At 43.9% G+C, this 20,943-nt stretch overlaps 1 protein-coding gene across 3 annotated transcripts in view; it reads right to left on the bottom strand.

The window, feature by feature from the left end:
• Positions 1–14,504, bottom strand: part of CFAP221 (cilia and flagella associated protein 221) — a 133,843-nt gene extending 119,339 nt beyond the window's left edge. For all 3 annotated transcript variants that reach the window (XM_027562442.1, XM_027562432.1, XM_027562421.1), the window contains exons 1-3: positions 14,198–14,504; positions 11,304–11,489; positions 9,093–9,193 (exon numbers count right to left, since the gene is read on the bottom strand). In XM_027562442.1, coding sequence (XP_027418243.1) covers positions 9,093–9,193; positions 11,304–11,442 — 240 coding nt within the window. In that variant the 5' untranslated portion in view covers positions 11,443–11,489; positions 14,198–14,504. The remainder of the gene's footprint in view (positions 1–9,092; positions 9,194–11,303; positions 11,490–14,197) is intronic.
• Positions 14,505–20,943: the final 6,439 nt, after the last annotated feature.

Raw genomic sequence — 20,943 nt, 5'->3', positions numbered from 1 at the left:
GAGAACTTAAGAGGTCTTGGTTTGGAGAAAACTGGGAACCATTATTTCAACCTTTAAAGTAAATCAAAACATTGATTTTGATATGAATCTAAGTAAAAGGTTTTAAAGCCTTTAACCAGATCTGGATCAATCTCAAATGTTAATGAACAATTTACTGTGGTTTTAAACACACATTCAATCATTCCATTCTTAGGCAATTTGTACTGTTTCCTGTAACAAAACCAAGATAAAGTGCAGGGTTGAATTTCCCCCCTTGTTTGGCAAGAATCTCAAGGTAACTGCCTTAGGCTTCTGCTTAACTTTGCTGATAGAAATAGGAGGCTGGGTCTCCCAGAATGTTATTAAGATGAAATAATTTTGTACTTTTATCTGTTTGTTTTAATGTCTGATAGAAGCAGTGTGATTATTCAGACTTTACCTTGTATTTACTTGGAACTAGTGAGACGCCGCCAAGTCACTCTCTTCCAATAAATGAGTTTAATATCTTGACAAGTGTTTACTGAGTATGTTCTGTGTGATAGGTATTGTGTTGTACATAAGACAGAGATGGATGTTCTTCAGCAGAATGAAGCTTTTACCCCCTCCCCAAACCCTAGGATCCAGGTAAAGCAGACTGTACACTGGACACCAAACATGCCACATGCTTGCCCCCCTGAGCCTCTGTGTCTCCCCTACTCCCCGAGTGCCTGCTCCCCACTTCTCACTTTGCTTGGGCTATCCCAGATGGCTTCTCTGACATAAAGCTTTGATGTAATGTGACCGGTAAGCTCATGAAAAGATGCTTAATGTCATCAGTCATTAAGGAAATGCAAATAGAACAACAGTGAGTGGTGAACTCAAAAAGACCTAGCTACACCCCAACAACTGGAACATGTGAATGTGACTTTATTTGGGAAAACAGTGATTGCAGGTGCTATTAAGTTAAGGACCTTGAGACGAGATCATCCTGGATTACCTGGTTGGTCCTTCAGTCCAATGACAAGTTTCCTTTGAGAGAAGAAGAGAAGACAAAGGGAGTCAGAGGAGAAGCCAGGCGAAGATGGAGGCCAAGGTTTAGGGTCATTAAGCCTCAAGGCAAAGAGCACCCGATGCCATCACATCCGGGGAGAAGCGAGGAAAGAGCCCCTCCTAGAACCGTGAAAGGAGCAGGGCCCGGCTGACACCTTGATTTTGGACTCTAGCCTCCAGAATGCGTTTCTGGTTTTCTAAGCCCCTAAATTTGTGGTGATTTGTAAGGCAGCCACAGAAAACTAACATACCATACAACCTAATTCCACTTCTTAATACATATCCAAGAGAAATGAAAATATATCCACACAAAAACATGTACACAAAGGTCCATGATGACATTATTCCTAATAGCCCCAAAGATAAAATCCAAATGTCCATCAACTTACGGAACAGGGAAAATGTGAATGGTGTGAAGTTTCCTTAAAAAAACTAAAAAGAGAGCTACCATATGGTCCTGCAATCCCATTCTTGTGAATATACCCAGAGAAAACCACAATTCAAAAGATACATGTACCCAATGTTCACAGCAGCACTATCTACAATAGAGAAGCTCTATACAGTCAGCAAAAACCAGACTGGGAGCTGACTGTGGCTCAGATCGTGAATTCCTTATTGCCACATTCAGACTTAAATTGAAGAAAGTAGGGAAAACCTCTAGGCCATTCAGGTATGACCTAAATCAAATCCCTTATGATTATACAGTGGAAGTAACAAACAGATTCAAGGGATTTCATCTGATACACAGAATGCCTGAAAAACTATGGATGGAGGTTCATGACACTGTATGGAAGGCGGTGATCAAAACTATCCCCAAGAAAAAGAAATGAAAAAAGGCAAAATGGGTGCCTGAGGAGGCCTTACAAATAGCTGAGAAAAGAAGAGAAGTGAAAGGCAAAGGAGAAAAGGAAAGATATATTCATCTGAATGCAGAGTTTCAAAGAATAGCAAGGAGAGGTAAGATAGCCTTCCTAACTGATCAATGCAAAAAATAGAGGAAAACAACAGAATGGGAAAGACTAGAGATCTCTTCAAAAAAATTAGAGATACCAAGGGAACATTTCATGCAAAGACTGGCACAATAAAGGAGAGAAATGCTATGGATCTAACAAAAACAGAAGATACTAAGAAGAGGTGGCAAAAATACAAGAACTATACAAAAAAGATCTTAATGACCCAGATAACCATAATGGTGTGATCACTCTCCTATCTCAGAGCCAGACATCCTGGAATGCAAAGTCAAGTGGGCCTTAGAAAGCATCATGGTGAACAAAGCTCGTGGAGGTGATGGAATTCCAGCTGAGCTATTTCAAATCCTAAAAGATGATGCTGTTAAAGTGCTGCACTCAATATACTGGCAAATTTGGAATACTCAGCAGTGGCCAGAGGACTGAAAGAAGTCAGTTTCCATTCCAATCCCAAAGAAAGGCAATGCCAAAGAATGTTCAAAATACCACACAATTGGACTCATCTCACATGCTAGCATGGAGAAGGCAATGGCAACCCACTCCAGTACTCTTGCCTGGAAAATCCCATGGATGGAGGAGCCTGGTAGGCTGCAGTCCATGGGGTGGCTAAGAGTCAAACACGACTGAGCGACTTCACTTTCACTTTTCACTTGCATGCATTGGAGAAGGAAATGGCAACCCACTCCAGTGTTCTTGCCTGGAGAATCCCAGGGATGGCGGAGCCTGGTGGGCTGCTGTCTATGGGGTCGCACAGAGTTGGACACGACTGAAGTGACTTAGCAGAAGCAGCAGCACATGCTAGCAAAGTAATGCTCAAAATTCTCTAAGCCAGGCTTCAACAGTACATGAACCAAGAACTTGCAGATGTTCAAGCTGGATTTAGAAAAGGCAGAGGAACCAGAGATCAAATTGCCAACATCCACTGGAGCATAGAAATTTAGATCATAGCAAGAAATTTGGATCAAAGAAAGAGAATTCCAGAAAAACATCTACTTCTGCTTCACTGACTACGCTAAAGCCTTCGACTATGTGGATTACAACAAACTGGAATATTCTTCAAGAGATGAGAATACCAGACCACCTTACCTGTCTCCTGAGAAATCTGTATGCAGGTCAAGAAGCATCAGTTAGAACTGGACATAGAACAATGGACTGGTTCTAGATTGGGAAAGGAGTACATCAAGGCTGTATGTTGTCATCCTTGTTATTTAACTTATATGCAGATTACATCATGCAAAATGCCAGGCTGGATGAAGCACAAGCTGGAATCAAGATTGCTGGGAGAAGTACCAACAACCTCAGATATGCAGATGACACCACCCTTATGGCAGAAAGCAAAGAGGGACTAGAGAGCCTCTTGATGACAGTGAAAGAGGAGAGTGAAAAAGCTGGCTTAAAATTCAGCATTCAAACAATGAAGATCATGGCATCCGATCCCATCAGTTCAGTTCAGTTCAATTCAGTCGCTCAGTCATGTCCAACTCTTTGTGACCCCATGAATCACAGCACGCCAGGCCTCCCTGTCCATCACCAACTCCCAGAGTTCACTCAAACTCAAGTCCATCAAGTCAGTGATGCCATCCAGCCATCTCATCCTCTGTCGTTCCCTTTTCCTCCTGCCCCCAATCCCTCCCAGCATCAGAGTCTTTTCCAATGAGTCAACTCTTCGCATGAGATGGCCAAAGTACTGGAGTTTCAGCTTTAGCATCATTCCTTCCAAAGAACACCCAGGGCTGATCTCCTTCAGAATGGACTGGCTGGATCTCCTTGCAGTCCAAAGGACTCTCAAGAGTCTTCACTTCATGGCAAATAGATGGGGAAACAGTGGAAACATTGAGAGACTTTATTTTCTTGGGCTCCAAAATCACTGCAGATGGTGACTGCAGCCATGAAATTAAAAGACGCCTGCTCCTTGGAAGAAAAGCTATGACCAATCTAGAGAGCATATTAAAAAGCAGAGACACTACTTTGCCAACAAAGGTCCATCTAGCCAAAACTATGGATTTTCCAGTAGTCATGTATGGATATGAGAGTTGGACCATTAAAGAAGGCTGAGTGCCAAAGAATTGATGCTTTTGAACTGCGGTGTTGGAGAAGACTCTTGAGAGTCCTTTAGAATGCAAGGAAATCAAACCAGTCAATCCTAAAGGAAATCAGTCCTGAATATTCATTGGAAGGACTAATGCTGAAGCTGAAGCTCCAATACTTCGTCCACCTGATGCAAAGATCTGACTCACTAGAAAAGACCCTGATGCTGGGAAAGATTGAAGGCAGGAGGAGGTGACAACAGAGGATGATATGGTTGGATGGCATCAGTGACTCAATGGACATGAGTTTGACAAAGCTCCAGAAGATGGTGAAGGACAGGGAAGCCTGGCGTGCTGCCGTCCATGGGGTCGCAGAGTCGGACACGACTGAATGACTGAACAACAACAAAAAAGGATGTGGAAGTAATCTGTCTACTGACAGAGGGCTGGATAAAGATGTGGTACATCTACACAATGGAGTATTTCTCAGTTATAAAAGAGCATTAATGCCATATAAATAATGCCATATAAAATGCCATATAAAAAAGCATAATGCCATATAAAAGACGGCATTATGAAACAATGCCATTTGCAGCAACACGGATGGACCTAGAAATCATCATACTGAGTGAAGAAAGCCAAACAAAGAAAGACAGATATTGGGTTGGCCATAAGTTCATCCGAGTTCTTCCATAATGAATTCTGAAAAATTCAAATGAACTTTTTGGCCAACTCAATATCATATGATATCATTTTTATGTGGAGTCTAAAATATGACACAGTGAACTTATTTACAAAACAGAAATAGACTCACAGACACAGAAACAAACTCATGTATACCAAAGAGAAAAAGCAGGGAGGGATAAATTAAACATTTGGGATTAAAAGATATACATAAAAGTATATATTAAAAGATATACATAAAAGTGTATAAAAGTGTTATACACCCCTGTGTATAACATAGATAAACAACACGGACCTACTGTATAGCACAGGGGAGTATACTCAGTATCTTGTAATAACCTATAATGGAAGAGAATGTAAATGAAGAATATACATCTTTATATTAACATATAAAAATATACACATATGATTGAATCACTTTGCTGTACATTTGAAACTAATATAGCATTTTAAATAAATTATGTCAATAAAAATTAAAAAAAAAATTCTTTTAAGTGATATAACCATACAACAGAACATTATTTGCCCATAAAAAGGAATAAGGTACCTATTCATGCTACAAATTCAACGAGCCTGGGAAACATGCTGAATCAAAGAAGCCAGTTGCAAAAGACCACATGTTGTGTGATTCTATTTATGTGAAATGTTCAAACAGGCAAATCTATAACAACAGAATGAGGATCTGGCTGCTTAGGGTGGAGGTGGGGTGAGTAAAGCAATGAGGAGAGTGAAGAGGGTTGGGAACAGGAAGTTCATTGTTCACTCATTGCAAACAATAATTATTTTAGATCCATTCTATCAACATCTAGGGGCTTCCCTGGTGGCTCAGTGGTAAAGAACCTGCCTGCCAATGCAGGAGATATGGGTTCGATCCTGGGTTCGAGTATTTCCCCTGGAGAAAAAAATGGCTACCCACTCCAGTATTCTTGCCTGGAACATCCCATGGACTCCTCCAGGGGAGGAACCTGGTGGGCTACTGACCAGGGGGTCGCAAGAGTTAACACGACTAAACCACCACCAGCGTCTAGATAGCAAACCTAATAACCAGGAAATGCAAGTTCCAAAATGAATGATTAACCTTGGTCTTTGATGCTGTGTTCTAAGAAATGTGTCCTTGCAGACTGAGGGGTAAAGTTCCTAATCACAGTTTTAAATCCTGACCCTTTTCCTAAGAGGAAGTACTCGGCCCCTAACAGCTTCCTCTGCTGATCCCTTCTCTCTCCTCCCTCTTCAATGTGTAAGGACTCAAGGAAGCTGCATTGTCTGTTGGCCGCTTTGCTTTCTGACAGTTTTACCACCTGTCAGTTTCCTGCAGCGAGTCTCCCCACTCAGAGAATGAGTCTAATATGATAGTCGGAATTCTGTCTTGAAATGATCCACTTTAAGACACAGTTTCGGGGGCTGGGATAAATAAGGTGTTTGGGATTAACATATCAGTTCAGTTCAGTTGCTTAGTCCTGTCCGACTCTTTGCGACCCAGTGAAACGCAGCACGCCAGGCCTCCCTGTCCAGCACCAACTCCGGGAGTTCACTCAGACTCACGTCCATCGAGTCAGTGATGCCATCCAGCCATTCTCATCCTCTGTCGTCCCCTTCTCCTCCTGCCCCCAATCCCTCCCAGCATCAGAGTCTTTTCCAATGAGACAATTCTTCGCATGAGGTGGCCAAAGTACTGGAGTTTCAGCTTTAGCATCATTCCTTCCAAAGAAATCCCAGGGCTGATCTCCTTCAGAATGGACTGGTTGGATCTCCTTGCAGTCCAAGGGACTCTCAAGAGTCTTCTCCAACACCACACTTCAAAAGCATCAATTCTTCGGCACTCAGCCTTCTTCACAGTCCAACTCTCACATCCATACATGACCACTGGAAAAACCATAGCCTTGACTAGACGAACCTTTGTTGGCAAAGTAATGTCTCTGCTTTTGAATATGTTATCTAGGTTGGTCATAACTTTCCTTCCAAGGAGTAAGTGTCTTTTAATTTCATGGCTGCAGTCACCATCTGCAGTGATTTTGGAGCCCAGAAAAATAAAGTCTGACACTGTTTCCACTGTTTCCCCATCTATTTCCCATGAAGTGATGGGACTGGATGCCATGATCTTCGTTTTCTGAATGTTGAGCTTTAAGCCAACTTTTTCACTCTCAACTTTCACTTTCATCAAGAGGCTTTTCAGTTCCTCTTCACTTTCTGCCATAAGGGTGGTATCATCTGCATATCTGAGGTTATTGATATTTCTCCAGGCAATCTTGATTCCAGCTTGTGTTTCTTCCAGTCCAGCGTTTCTCATGATGTACTGTGCATATAAGTTAAATAAGCAGGGTGACAATACACAGCCTTGACGTACTCCTTTTCTTATTTGGAACCAATCTGTTGTTCCATGTCCAGTTCTAACTGTTGCTTCCTGACCTGCATATAGATTTCTCAAGAGGCAGGTCAGGTGGTCTGGTATTCCCATCTCTTTCAGAATTTTCCACAGTTTGTTGTGATCCACACAGTCAAAGGCTTTGGCATAGTCAACAAAGCAGAAATAGATGTTTTTATGGAACTCTCTTGCTTTTTCGATGATCCAGCGGATGTTGGCAATTTGATCTCTGGTTCCTCTGCCTTTTCTAAAACCAGCTTGAACATCAGGAAGTTCACGGTTCACATATTGCTGAAGCCTGGCTTGGAGAATTTTGAGCATTACTTTACTAGCGTGTGAGATGAGTGCAACTGTGCAGTAGTTTGAGCATTCTTTGGCATTGCCTTTCTTTGGGATTGGAATGAAAACTGACCTTTTCAGTCCTGTGGCCACTGCTGAGTTTTCCAACTCATCACTATATATGAAACAGATTACCAAAAAGACCTACTGTATAGCACAGGGAGCTGTACTCAATATTCTATAATAACCTATATAGGAAAAGAATCTGAAGAAGAATGCACTGTATCTAAATGCAGAGTCTTATAGTGGAAGGGTACATCACACACAAGCCAGGGTCTCAGGGCCTGTGTGAGACACCCCACATCCATCAACTCCACTCCAACACATGCCCAGAGGCTGGCCTGGCTCAGTCCCTCGACCAGCTGGAGTAGTTCTAACATCCTATTCAGTGTGACTTTGGGGGATCACAGTGGGGGTCACCGAGATTGTGGAGCAGGTTTAAATGGTCAGGTTCCTTTTAGTGGTGGGTTAGGAGTCCTGTGGTCAACGAGCCCTCCCCAGTTGGGGTATCTCAAAAAAGGGGACCCAGCAAGGCCGGGACCTCTGTGGTAGACTGCTGTCCCCACAGCTGCAGCCACTCTGCAGGGCAGCCTTCACCTGTCCCTTCTGTGGAAGTTAGTGGAGCTGCCGTCCCAGCTCTAGCTGGAGGCTCTGGCCACAATGACTGATTTAGGCCTGGCCATCTGACCCAAGAAGGTGGAACAGAACCCTCGCTGGACCCTCCTAAGAAAGGGACAGCTCTCCCGCTGGTGCTGTTGGCTGGAGCAAGAGTGCACTGGTTGGGAGGAAGGCAGCCTGAGAGTGAGTCTGTCCCATCCCTGTGTTCTTGAGGTGAGTCTTTAACCTTACTGAATCACGGTTTCCTCATCTCTACAGAGTCATGATACAACCGCCACAAAGCTGGTCTAAGGACTAAACTGAAACATGTGGGACACAAAGCATAGTTTCTGGCCCTCAAGGATCCCTCAGAAACAGCACCAGTTTGGAAAGAGTGTTGGGAGGTGCCTTTGGCAGAGGGAGGAAACCTGTCCAAGGAAACTGATGCAACTTTAAAATTTCTCATCCTAGAACTACTGCCTTTCCTGGTCAAATTTATATCTTCCCTTCTGTTGATTGTGCTGCTCTTTAGATGAATGAGTAATAAAATGAGAACATTCATGTCATTTCATTATTATAATTATCCCACTTAAAGAGGGCTAATTATCCCACTATCTACACAGGGGTTGGGGAGGGAAGGATTGGGAATTTGGGATTAGCAGATACAAACTATTACACATAAAATGGATACACAACAAGGTCCTACTATAGAACACAAAGAACTATATTCAATATTCTGTGACAAACCATAATGGAAAAGAATATAAAAAGAATGTATATATGTATGTATGGGGCTTCCCTGGTGGCTCAGATGATAAAGAATCCACCTGCGACGTAGGAGATCTGGATTTGATCCCTGGGTTGGGAAGATCCCTTTGAGAAGGAAATGGCTACCCATTCCAGTATTCTTGCCTGGAGAACCCCATGACCAGAGAAGCCTGGCAGGCTACAGTCCATGGGGTTGTAAAGAGTCGGACATGACTGAGTGACTAAGGACGCACATATATAGGTATAATTGAAACACTTTGCTATATACTTAAAACTAACACAATACTGTTAATCAACTATACTTCAGTGAAATTTTTTAATTAAAAAAAAGGTACCTACCAATATCTGCTGGTGTTGTTTTTCTACTTGATAGCCTCCAAAATGTAATATGCCAGGTTTTGCCTGTATGACCTTATTATTCAGAAGATTCGCATAAACCTCTGTAAAAACAATGCAGATAAGTATACCATGAGATGAGACAAAAAAAAAATATTAAGTGAAAGAAGATCCTATCAACAAGGACGCCCTTTAACTTAGGATATTTTATGCACATGAAGTTTCAGACAGAGGATACAGCTGTCAACAATTAATGATGTTCCACATGAACTGGACTGCTTCTCCCACTGTTTTAACATTTTGCTTGGGAGATATTACCATCATGAGACAAATTCACATTTGTTCTTTATTATCTATTAAAATAACTTGCTCTGTACACATTTTGTACAAGTCTTCATAATAAAACAAGCCTGTAAAGGACACACACTGTATATAATACTATGATTGTTATGTAACGCACATCCACTTCAAAGAATGCAAATACCAAGTGTTTCATTTTATTGCTGTGTATTCAACTGTTACTATTTGCTTTCCTCTGAACTGAATTATAGTGTGATACAGAGTAATCCTAAGGTTCTGAATAATTATCACTCTGGATGGTAATGACTCAATTTGCTCTTGACATGTGCGTGTCTTCAAAACTTGCCCCAGCTCTGCTGTGCTTCATGCCCCAGCTCTGCCGTGCTTCATGCCTGGCATTTGTTTATAACCCTCTGTTGTTTCCATTTTATAAAAATCAAGCCCAGGCCTGATTCTGACCAGCAAACTGCCTCCTTTGAAGTGAATGCACTGTCTGGTTTCTCACAAATGACAGCCTTTCCCCTTCGGCTGTACCCAAACCTCATGAGTCACAGATACCCTGACCCCAGCCTCCACTCTCTGTGACTTTGTATTCCACTAAAGTGGGTGTGAAATGTTTGGTGTTTTTGTTCCTCCAGTGATGAGCAGTCATTGTCGTCAGCTTTGGGCCAAACTGAAGGGCTAGACTAGGGTGAGGATGGTGTCTCAGGGGGACTGTGACAGGGTTGTCTGGTAAATTTTTAAGTATTTTTTTAAATATTTATTTTTATTTATTTGGCTGTGCAAGGGCTTAGTTGCAGCATGTGGGATCTAGCTCCTTGACCAGGGATCAAACCTGGGCTACCTGCACTGAGAGCGTTGAGTCTTAACAACTGGACCACCAGGGAAGTCCAATTTTTAAGTATTAAAATGAACATTACTTGGTAATTCTTTTTAATGCTGAGAGTTTTGTTTTTAGGGCCACAATACAGATGTAAAATGGGCATTGCCCTGTTAATACCCAGAAACAGTCAAGTATACTGACTTGAATTCAGTGTGTTCTAAAGTAACAACAGAGCCACACCAAACGCTGCAGGTCCCTCATTTCGATGGGCCTTGAATGGTGAGCAGGAACCAAGCTGCTTGAGACATGGAGATCTGGACACTGGGTGGCTACAGCCGAGCACCAACCCCCCACTCAGCTGAGTCACCCTGGTGAATTCACTTGAGCTTCTGGAGTCTCAGCTTGCCCAAGAGTAAAATGGAAACAGTATTGTGATGTTAAGATGGATTCAGTGAGAATACAGGCAAAACGATTATCCTTCTACACAATAGCTATGGGATTTACCAGGCTTTCTAGGCTAAGGATGTGCACAGAAAAAGGCAAGAAGGTATAAACCCAAGTGGTCTTGAAGGAACAGGAGTAACAGGTGTGGCTGGAAGTGGGGGATGGGAGGAGTGAGAGTGGACAGTTTCCAGGCAAAGGGGGCCAAACGATGAGCAAAGGAACCGAAACTTTATTCTTTACACGAGAGGATCCCCTGAGAACATTCAAACAGGGTGGGGATAGGAGCCAGCCTGGATTCTAGGACAGAAAATGCCGGGGGGTGAAGGGTGGATGGGAGGAGAGTGTGGCTAGGGAGGAGAGCCAGGCCTACAGTAGTCCTGGTGGCCTCCTAAGGACAAAGTATGGACAGAGGGCAAAGACACTTGAGGATGTGAAGGAACAGAACTTGGTGATTAATTTTCACCACAAAAGTCTACCAGTTAAGCAAATGGATCTAAATAGAATCATTGTTCATAATAATAAAAACTATCACAAGCCTGTAAAACAATATAGATCAATCAGCACCCAAAATTCCATTATGCTTTCTGGACTTTGGATCCTCTGGGAAGACCTGAGTTGTAAAGCAAACCTGTTTTCTAACCACTTACTTGACTCTAGGAGATGATTGGGTACTTCTTTTGGTCTCTTGGGTTCCTCCACTAGGTTCCTTAAAAGGAGGGGTGACACATTTTGAAATGGTTCTTCAGCATTCTTTACTTCTCTGCTGGGGGTTTTCACTGCTGCCATTTTATCGTGAAAAATGGAGTCTTCTTTTTAAAGCCAAAGGTCCTTTCCTGGGAAGAAAACAGGAGTAGTATAATCATCCACAGAAAACCACACACCATTGACAAATGTACCTCTTGTCACTGTGTGGTTTGCTGTGGCTCAGGCCTTCCCCACCTCTCACTCTGTGCCCACACAGGTTGTCCTGTTCATCTTGCGTCACACAGCAACCCCAATGCCATGTTGTAACCAAAAGTCGGGTCCAGCTGTTCACTATTCAAAAGCCAATAAAGAGGCAAGGCTGGTGGAAAAGAAAGTTTGCTTTATTTTGGATGCCAGCAAGCATGGGGCGGTGGACTTCTGTCGAAAGGATGACTTACCACCCCCCACAAATGACAACCAATGGACAAGAGCTTTTATAGACCAAGGAAGGGGGCTACATACAGAAAGAGCACAGCCAGCCCTAACAGTCATCTTGAAATCAGTCATGCAGTGATCTGACCAGTGTCATCTTGATTGTTTTAAGTAACAGTTAATCTTTAGTTCTAGTCGACTTGTCCACTTTCTTTGAGGCCACTTCTTTGGAGGTGGCAGCTTATGTCATAGTCATGTACGGATGTGAAAGTTGAATCATAAAGAAGGCTGAGCGCTGAAGAATTGATGCTTTCGAATTGTGGTGCTGGAGAAGACTCTTGAGAGTCCCCTGGACAGCAAAGAGATCAAACCAATGAATCCCAAAGGAAATCAAGCCTGAATATTCATTGGAAGGACTGATGCCGAAGCTGAAGCTCCAATACTTTGGCCACCTGATGCAAAGAGCAGACTCACTGGAAAAGATCCTGATGCTGGGAAAGATTGAGGGCAGGAAGAGAGGGGGTGATAGAGGATGAGATGGTTGGATGGCATCATCGACTCAATGGATACGAGTTTGAGGAAACTCTGGGAGATAGTGAAAGACAGGGAAGCCTGGTATGCTACAGTCCACGGGGTCACAAAGAGCTGGACATGACTTAGCAACTGAACAACAAATGTCATAGCTACAGCCTGGTCATCATGTAGTTAACTTCTTCTCCCCGGTGGTGGTTTCAGTCTCTATAAGACAGCGCCGAGGATATGGCTCAGATTACCTATAGCCCGTGAGAAGGAACTAAAGGTCCTTGACTTTGCTTATGGACTAAACCATTATTATTTTGTCCAATTTAACTGCTTTTCTCTACTTTTGCATTTTCTCACTTCTCTGATTGAACTTATTCTTTGGCTAAGTTTTCCCACAGACAAAAGGCAGACTGAGGATATGGAAGGAAGGATATACGGTCCTGCTCTGTTTCAGAGTCACAGCTCAAAACTCTTCTGTGGTCCTTAATTCTCCTTAAAAGCTTTTCTCAAAATGTAGTGTTGATGCTTTCTGAGGCTCTCGTGGCCAGTGAAGTTTGCAAAATGTTGAAGTCAGCAGTTAAACAGGACTCTTTTTTTTTTTTTTTTCCAAATTTGCTTGTGCTGGGTCTTCATTGTGGCTCGAAGGCTTCTCCAGTTACTGCACCCGGGCTGGTTGCCCTGTGGCATATGGGGTCTTACTTCCCTGATAAGAGATCAAACCCAAATCCCCTGCCTTGGAAAGCAGACTCTTAAGCTCTGGATCACCAGGGAAGTCCCAAACAGGTCTCTTCTTTATGAGATTTCTTTGATTCAGTTTCTTAGATGAATGTGACCATGAAACCCTTTAACACTGGGAGATACTGGCAAAATGAGTCATCTTCCTGGGCCCCTCTGTGGGGAGAGGATGTGGAAAGCCACAGACCTCCTCCCCCGCCACTGGGCACCTTCCTAGGAGCTCTGTTCTAGGACACCGGGTCCCAGCTCATGCCACACATTTTGGCAGACTTGCCTTGGGAGTCTGATCCTGCCCTTCGACGTTCTTTAGCAATTGCTGCCTTTACTGCTCCTCTGGTGTTAATCACGTTTTGCCTTGTGATGACACTTTACAAATCCCACATGTCTATATCTTCCACAGCTAAGTCTCTAAACTTGGGGGCTGCTCAGTGAAGCCCCTGGAATTGGATGTAAAATCATATGTGGATTTTTATGTGCCTTTTTGTGTGTGTGTGAAGGCTCATGGTTTTAGATTCCTTAAAGACTACAATATCAAGCAAAATACACTGCCCATAGCGAAGAAATGCTTAATAATCACTTTCTGAAACAAGTTTCTCCTTTCCCCTCACGGCCCATCCCCCTTCACTGGCATGGCTGAGGGTATTCACTCCTCAGAACAGCCTCCATCTCTCCCGCCAATCGCTCCTTCAGCCTTCCTCCAACCTTGCTCCAGCCTTCCTTCCCCTCCAACCGTTCAACATCTACCCCGGTTCACTCTCCAGCCCTCTTCCTTCAAATTCCCTGCCTCTACTTCAGGGCGGCACAATAGCCAAACGGTTGTCACCCGACTCCTATCCCAGGTCACTCACCTCCAAGGTGAACTGTCCCCCTTCGTCCCTCCTCCCCACCCCCTCCCCAGGCAACCTTGGTTTCGGGCCCCAAGCTCTGCGGAGCAGTCCCTTTCACCCCTGCCAAAGGCCTGCTCCCCTCAGCGCCCCTTTACTCCAGCCCCTGCCCGGAGCACGGTCTACCCCTGACCCAGGCGCCACCCTCATCCTTATTTCACCCCTTGGGCCCTACCTCTCCTTCGCCCCCGCCCAAGTTGACTTGCGGCTGGACACCCTCCCGGGGTCCAATTCGCTCGCCCCCGACCCCGCCCCGCCCCAGCCTTAGGTCCCAGGCCGCTCACCCCAGAGCGGGTTCCCGGGAGGGAATCCGCGGGCGCAGCCACCGTCTTCGAGCGTCGCCATGACGACGCGGACGCTCCCGGGGTCGCGGCCGGACGCGACCAAACTCCGCTGGGACGTGGGGGAGGAACCCGGGCAGCCGCCGGTCGAGGTCTGAAAGTGGTGGGTTAGTTCTGGGGACTTAGAGCAGTCTCTGGAGTCTGAGTAAGAACAGAGAGAGCGACTTATAGCGTGCGAATTCCCAAGGAATTCCCAAAGGGAGACACAAACATCTAGGCACCTTGAGAGGAGTTGGTGGCCTAGCGTGGCTGAAGGGGTGGGGCTTACCACTCTCAGTGGGTGGAGCTTCCCCGAGGGCAATTCAATCCTCGATTCCGTACTGTGATACAGTTCATTTTACAGTTAATATTATGATAAGTTTCAAATTTCAAACATATACAAAGCCAAGCAGAATAGTATGGTGAATCTTCAACACCAACCCACAACAATTATCAACTTATAATTAACAACTTATAATTAATCAACTTAACAACATTTCCTCTACTCCCTGTATTTTTTTTTTGAAGGAAATCCCAGACATTATAAAGTCATCCCAGACACCAATCCCAGTATCAGTCATAAGTATTTCAGAATATACCTCCAAAAGATAAGGAGCCCTTTAAAAAATATAACAGCAATCAGTACCTAAAACATTATGTAATTTCTTAGTAACTTCAAATACTTGGTACTCAATTTTCATAAACGTATTTTTTGAGTTTGAATCACAGTTCAAATAAAATCCACACATTATAATAAACTGATGTGTCCTTTAGGTCTCTTTTTATCAGTAGATTCTCCCTCCATATCTTTTTATTGTTGTTGCAATTTATTCATTGAAGAAACTGTTTCTGTCCTGATAATGATACTTAGGGATGATAAACCATGAAACTGGACCAGCTCCCCAGACCTCCTGCTCTGTTTACTTCGCTCTGCTCACCCACGGACATTATTCCTTACACTGATAGCTCAGGTTTCTCTTCCTAGGATCGGTCCTTGTCTTGCTCCCTCCATGTATGAGGTGTCACTTGCTCGATGTTATTTGTTGCTTCATGGTGATACGAGATTGTCATACGAATCCAATAAGGATACCTGCCTTTCCCACACCTTCATCACCGTGCTGCATGTGCTTTTGTCCCAACCTCCAATATTCACCTTTCCCATCTTCCCATTCTCCAGCTCCTCCCTTCTACCTTCCATCATCCCTGATTAAAAATAAAAAAATCTACCCATCTTTCAGGGCTCTCACTAGAGATGGTGTATCTGCTATTGGCCCCTTAACCCTCCAGACCAGAAGGGCTGTTTCCTTTCTCTGGGCTCCCATTCAGTTTGTTCTGTCATTCTTGTCGCATTTTTTATATGCTAAACCCATCATTATATATGTGTTTTAAGCTCCAAAATTCTTAAGAGGAGAAGACCATGCCTTATCTTTGCATCTCCCACAGCCCTTAGAGCAGGCCTTTGTTCATAGTGATTACCCAGTAACTGTTGGCTAAGTGGGTAAAAAAAAATTCACTTGCTTATGTTGTAGATTGCTTTAGTTCTTTCTGTTTTGTTGCCCCCAAAAGGTTGTCAGTTTCAGAACAAGTATTGTTTCCCATATCCTTAACTTTTCCACCTGAGTTCATCAAATGCTTATCTTCATACACTTTTAAAAATATATATTTATTTTTTTGGCTGTGTCGGGTTTTAGTTGTGGCACATGGCATCTTTCATTTTAGCAGGTGGGCTTCTCTCCCGTTGTGGCGCACAGCCTTAGTTGCCCTGTGGTATGTGGGATCTTAGTTCCCCCACCAGGGATTGTACCCTCATCCCTTGCATTGGAAGGCAGATTCTTAACCACTGAGCCACCAGCAAACTCCCTCTATATACTTTTTAATGAGTATTGGATAACATTTTTTAAATTTCCCCTTGTTTTTAAATAAATTTGCCAAATTCTCTATTTTTTATGTTAAGATAGCTAGATGCAGATGTAGATATAACATATATTCTCTCTACAGTCAATTAGCCAAACTGCATATTATTGTGTAGTATTTACTACTGGTCATCTGCCTCCACTGTCTTAAAATCAGAACCCCAGCTTTGCTAAGGCTTCTCCTTAATCCCTACTTCCCTAGATCCCACTTAGATTCTTTTATTTTATTTTGTAATAAATTTATTATTATTATAATTTTTTTACTTTACAATATTGTATTGGTTTTGCCATACATCAACATGCATCCGCCACGGGTGTACACGTGTTCTCCATCCTGAACCCCCCTCCCACCTCCCTCCCCATACCATCCCTCTGGGTCATCCCAGTGCACCAGCCCCAAGCTTCCTGTATCCTACATTGAACCTGGACTGATGATTCATTTCTTATATGATATTATACATCTTTTAATGCCATTATCCCAAATCGTCCCCCCTTCCCTCTCCCACAGAGTCCAAAAGACTGTTCTATACATCTGTGTCTCTTTTGCTGTCCCACTTAGATTCTGATTAGTCTACACCAATCATGGAATTCCCAGTCCTCTTGCCCACGATTGATTTACGGTTGAAAATGTAACTCAATTCTGGCCACAGAGACATCAGGGGAGGGCTTCTGGGGGACTTTGGAAGAAGACATCGTTTCTCCTAAGAAAAGAGACATACAGCACCTTTCTCTTTCTGGACAGTGTGGTGTCCAGAAGTGAGTCCTTAGAAGTGCAGCAGCTTTGGGGCCATATGGAACCCGCACATGAGGGTGACAGTGAAGGTGGCGAGGAAGACAGCGGAATCGGAAGAAGAGAGTAAGACACCATGTGGAGGACATCATCTCATCTCTTGACCATTTGGCAACCAAATCACACTACTTTCTTTCCTTTTTTTAAAAAAGTTAATTCATTCATTTATTTTTGGCCACGCTGGATCTTCCTTGCTGCACGTAGGCTTTCTCTAGCTGTGGCGAGCCGGGCTACTCTTCAGTTGTAGTTGCGCAGGCTTCTCATGGTGGCAGCTTCTTTTGCAGCACAGTGTGGGCTCAGTAGTTGTGAGGCATGGGCTTAGTTGCCTTGCAGCATGTTGAAGCTTCCTGGACCAGGGATCAAACCGGCGTTTCCTGCATAGGCAGGCAGATAACCACTGGACCACCAGGGAGGTCCCCATTACCTCTTTCAGCTAAAAACATTCTGACACAATGATTTCTAAACACTCACTATTCAAAAGTGTAAGCAATAGCACAGAAACTTCCTAGAAATGCAGACTTTCAGGTCACCTCAGACCTTCCAAATCAGAATCTGCATTGTAATAAGACCCCCCCACCCACCCCGTGCCAAGAGATTCATGGACACATTCAAGTCTGAGAATCACTGAACTGATGCCCTACAATGCTGGCTTTTCTAGATCATCAATTATATAGTCAATTCATTTATGTGTTTCACATTTATTTCACTTAGCATTTGCAATGAGCAGAATACAAAGGTATCCCAGCCTCTGCCAAACTTGTTCAGTCGTTCAGTCGTTTAGCTGTGTCTGACTCTGTGACCCCATGGACTGCAACACACCAAGCCTCCCTGTCCTTCACAATCTCCTGGAGCTTGCTTAAACTCATGCAATGGAATAGGTATGACAGGAGGCACGGAAGATTTTGCACAGGGGAGCCATGAATTTCCTTTCCTGAAACTCCTTGGTGGCTTCACATTGTACAGAAAATAAAACTCAAAATCCTTAACACAAACTTCGAGGTTCTGCAGGCCCTAACTGCTCAGTCCAGTCCTGCCTGAATTTCTGACCTCAAAGTTCATAAAAACAGAATAAAATGGTTGTTGTTTCAAGCCTGCAAGCTCTGGAATGGATCAAGGTGCAGCAATAAATAGTCAAAAACTTGCTCAGTCCTGCTCAGCCTGAGAATCCCTTCCTTAGAGGGAGCTAAGCCAGCTTTTCCTGGCTTCCCTCACTTAATCAGGTCCCACCCCACCATCCTGTCTATCAGCTCAGGGCCTCCCTTCAGTGTTTTTCATAGTGTGTGATTCTAGACTGATGACTTTCCATTTCTGACATCTGTCTTCCTAGACGATAAGTTCAGTGAAGTTTGACTTGTTCACGACTGTATACTCATCACTTTGCACACTACCTGGTATATGGTGGGACCTCCACAATATTCAGAGAATTAAGTAATTAATGAGTTATGCCAAGAGAGTTCTAAACTTATATATAATATTCATTTAGAGCATACATATATGTTCGGAATATAGGCAATATATTCTTATGGTTCAAAATTCAAAAAATAAAAAATGTCCCTCTTACTCCTGTCCTTAAGCTACCAGTTTCCCTTTTCTAGAGGTAATCCATATTGCCAGATTCTTATTTATCTGTCAAGGCACATGCTATGCACGCATGCATGCTCAGTCACTCCGTTGTGTCTGACCTTTTGCTACCCTATGGACTGTAATCTGCCAGGCTCCTCCATCCATGGAATTTTCCAGGCAAGAATACTGGCACAGGTTGCCATTGCCTACACCAGGGGATCTTCTTGATCCAGGGATCGAACACGCGTCTCCTGAGTCTCCTGCATTAGCAGGCAGATTCTGTTCTACTGAGCCACCTGGGAAGCCCATGCTATGCATACACAACCAGTTATATGTATGCTTGTATTTGTAAGCAGTTCATTCCCTATTGAGAAGCCAAATTACTCATTCTTCTGTTTCCTTTTTTCCCCATTTACAAATAAATCTGAGTGATCATGAAACTGTATGCCACAGAGTTCGCAGAAGTTGATAAGTAACAGAAATCCTTGAACTTGTCTTACAGAACAACAGATAAGGGAACAGTCTGTTAAAACACTTTGCTTCTGCCTTCGTTATAATCAGCCTTCATTGTTTCTGTTTGCTTTAGTTTCTTTTTTTCTTCCTCCTCCTCTTTCTTCCTTCCTTCCCTTCTTCCCTCCCTTGCCTCCTCTTCCTTCCTCCCTTCCTTCCTTCCTCTCTTTAATCACCTGCATTCTCAGTGTCACTGCCGCAGTTACTGTACAAGACCTTGGAGTCAGCTCCTGTCCTGTGTGAGCCAGCTGGGGCTGCTTGGGACCACTGATCCTAAAACTGGGCCTGTGCAGATGTCCTATGAATGGCCTTTTGTTTCTTAATAAGTGTTGCAAAAAATTTCAGCCACTTGTCATTTGACTTTGCTGTTAATGGTTTTTGGTTTGAAGAATTAAAAAAAAATTTTTTTTATCTTGTATTCATTATGTATTGTGCATGAGTGCTAAGTCACCTCAGAAGTGTTAGATGTGGTAGTCACTTAAGTTGTGTCCAGCTCTGTGCGACCCCATGGACTGTAGCCTGCCAGGTTCCCCTGTCCATGGGATTCTCCAGGCAAGAATACTGGAGTGGGTTGCCATGCCCTCCTGCAGGGGATCTTCCCAACTCAGGGATTAAACCTGTGTCTCCTACAGGTCCTGTATTGGCTGGAGGGTTTTTACCACTAGCACCACTTGGGAAGCCCGCCATTAGATATTGCTCCATAACAAATTACCCCCAAACTTAGTGACTTAAAATAACTACAATCACTTACAATCTCTCATGATTTCTGTGGGATGGGAGTTTAGACAGGGCATAGCAGAGATGACTTGTTTTCTGCTCCATAAAGTCTGGGACTTCTGGAAGACCCCGAAATTGGGGAGGTGGAACAGTTGGAAGGCATCAGCTGGCAGTTGATGCTACAGCTGCCAGCTGCAAGGGTAGATGAGGATCTTGGCCATTATACCCACAAGTGGCCTTAACTTCCTCATGATACGGTCTCTGGATTCCAAGGGCATGTATCCCAAGAGAAAGCCAGGTTTAAGCTGTATTTCCTTTTAAAAACTTTAAAAATTGAAGTATAGTTAATTTACAATGTGTTAATTCAAGTGTATAGCACAGCAACTCAGATATATATGTGTATATATTATATACATACAGGCTTCCCAGGTTTCCCTGATAGCTCAGCTGGTAAAGAATCCACTTGCAATGCAGGAGACCCCAGTTCAATTCCTGGGTTGGGAAGATCCCCAGGAGAAGGGAAGGGCTACCCACTCCAGTATTCTTGGGCTTCCTTGGTGGCTCAGACAGTAAAAAATCCATCTGCAATGTGAGAGACCTGGATTCAGTCCCTGGGTTGGGAAGATCCCTTGGAGGAGGGCAACCCACTCTAGTATTCTTGCCTGGAGTATCCCCATGGACAGAGGGGCCTGAGGGGCTACAGTCCACCGGGTTGCAAAGAGTTGGACACGACTGAGCAACTACGCACAGCACAGTATAGGCTTCCCAGGTGGCGCTAGTGGTAAAGAACCACCTGCCAGTGTAGGAGATGTAAGAGACACAGTTTTGATCCCTGGGTCAGTAAGATCCCTGGAGGAGGACATGACAGCCCACTCCAGTACTCTTTTCTGGAGAATCCAATGGACAGGAACCTGGCAGGCTATAGTCCATTGGGTTGCAAAGAGTCAGACATGACTGAAGTGACTTAGCATACATATATAAAGAATGCTGCTGCTGATGCTAAGTCACTTAAGTCGTGTCCGAGTCTGTGTGACACCATAGACAGCAGCCCACCAGGCTCCCCTGTCCCTGGGATTCTCCAGGCAAGAACACTGGAGTGGGTTGCCATTTCCTTCTCCAATGCACGAACGTGAAAAGTGAAAGTGAAGTCGCTCAGTCGTGTCCAACTCTTTGCGACCCCATGGACTGCAGCCTACCAGGCTCCTCCACCCATGGGA

Source organism: Bos indicus x Bos taurus, chromosome 2, assembly GCF_003369695.1.
Source record: "Bos indicus x Bos taurus breed Angus x Brahman F1 hybrid chromosome 2, Bos_hybrid_MaternalHap_v2.0, whole genome shotgun sequence".
NCBI classification, from domain to species: domain Eukaryota; kingdom Metazoa; phylum Chordata; class Mammalia; order Artiodactyla; family Bovidae; genus Bos; species Bos indicus x Bos taurus.
This window is presented reverse-complemented; position numbering and strand designations above follow the sequence as displayed.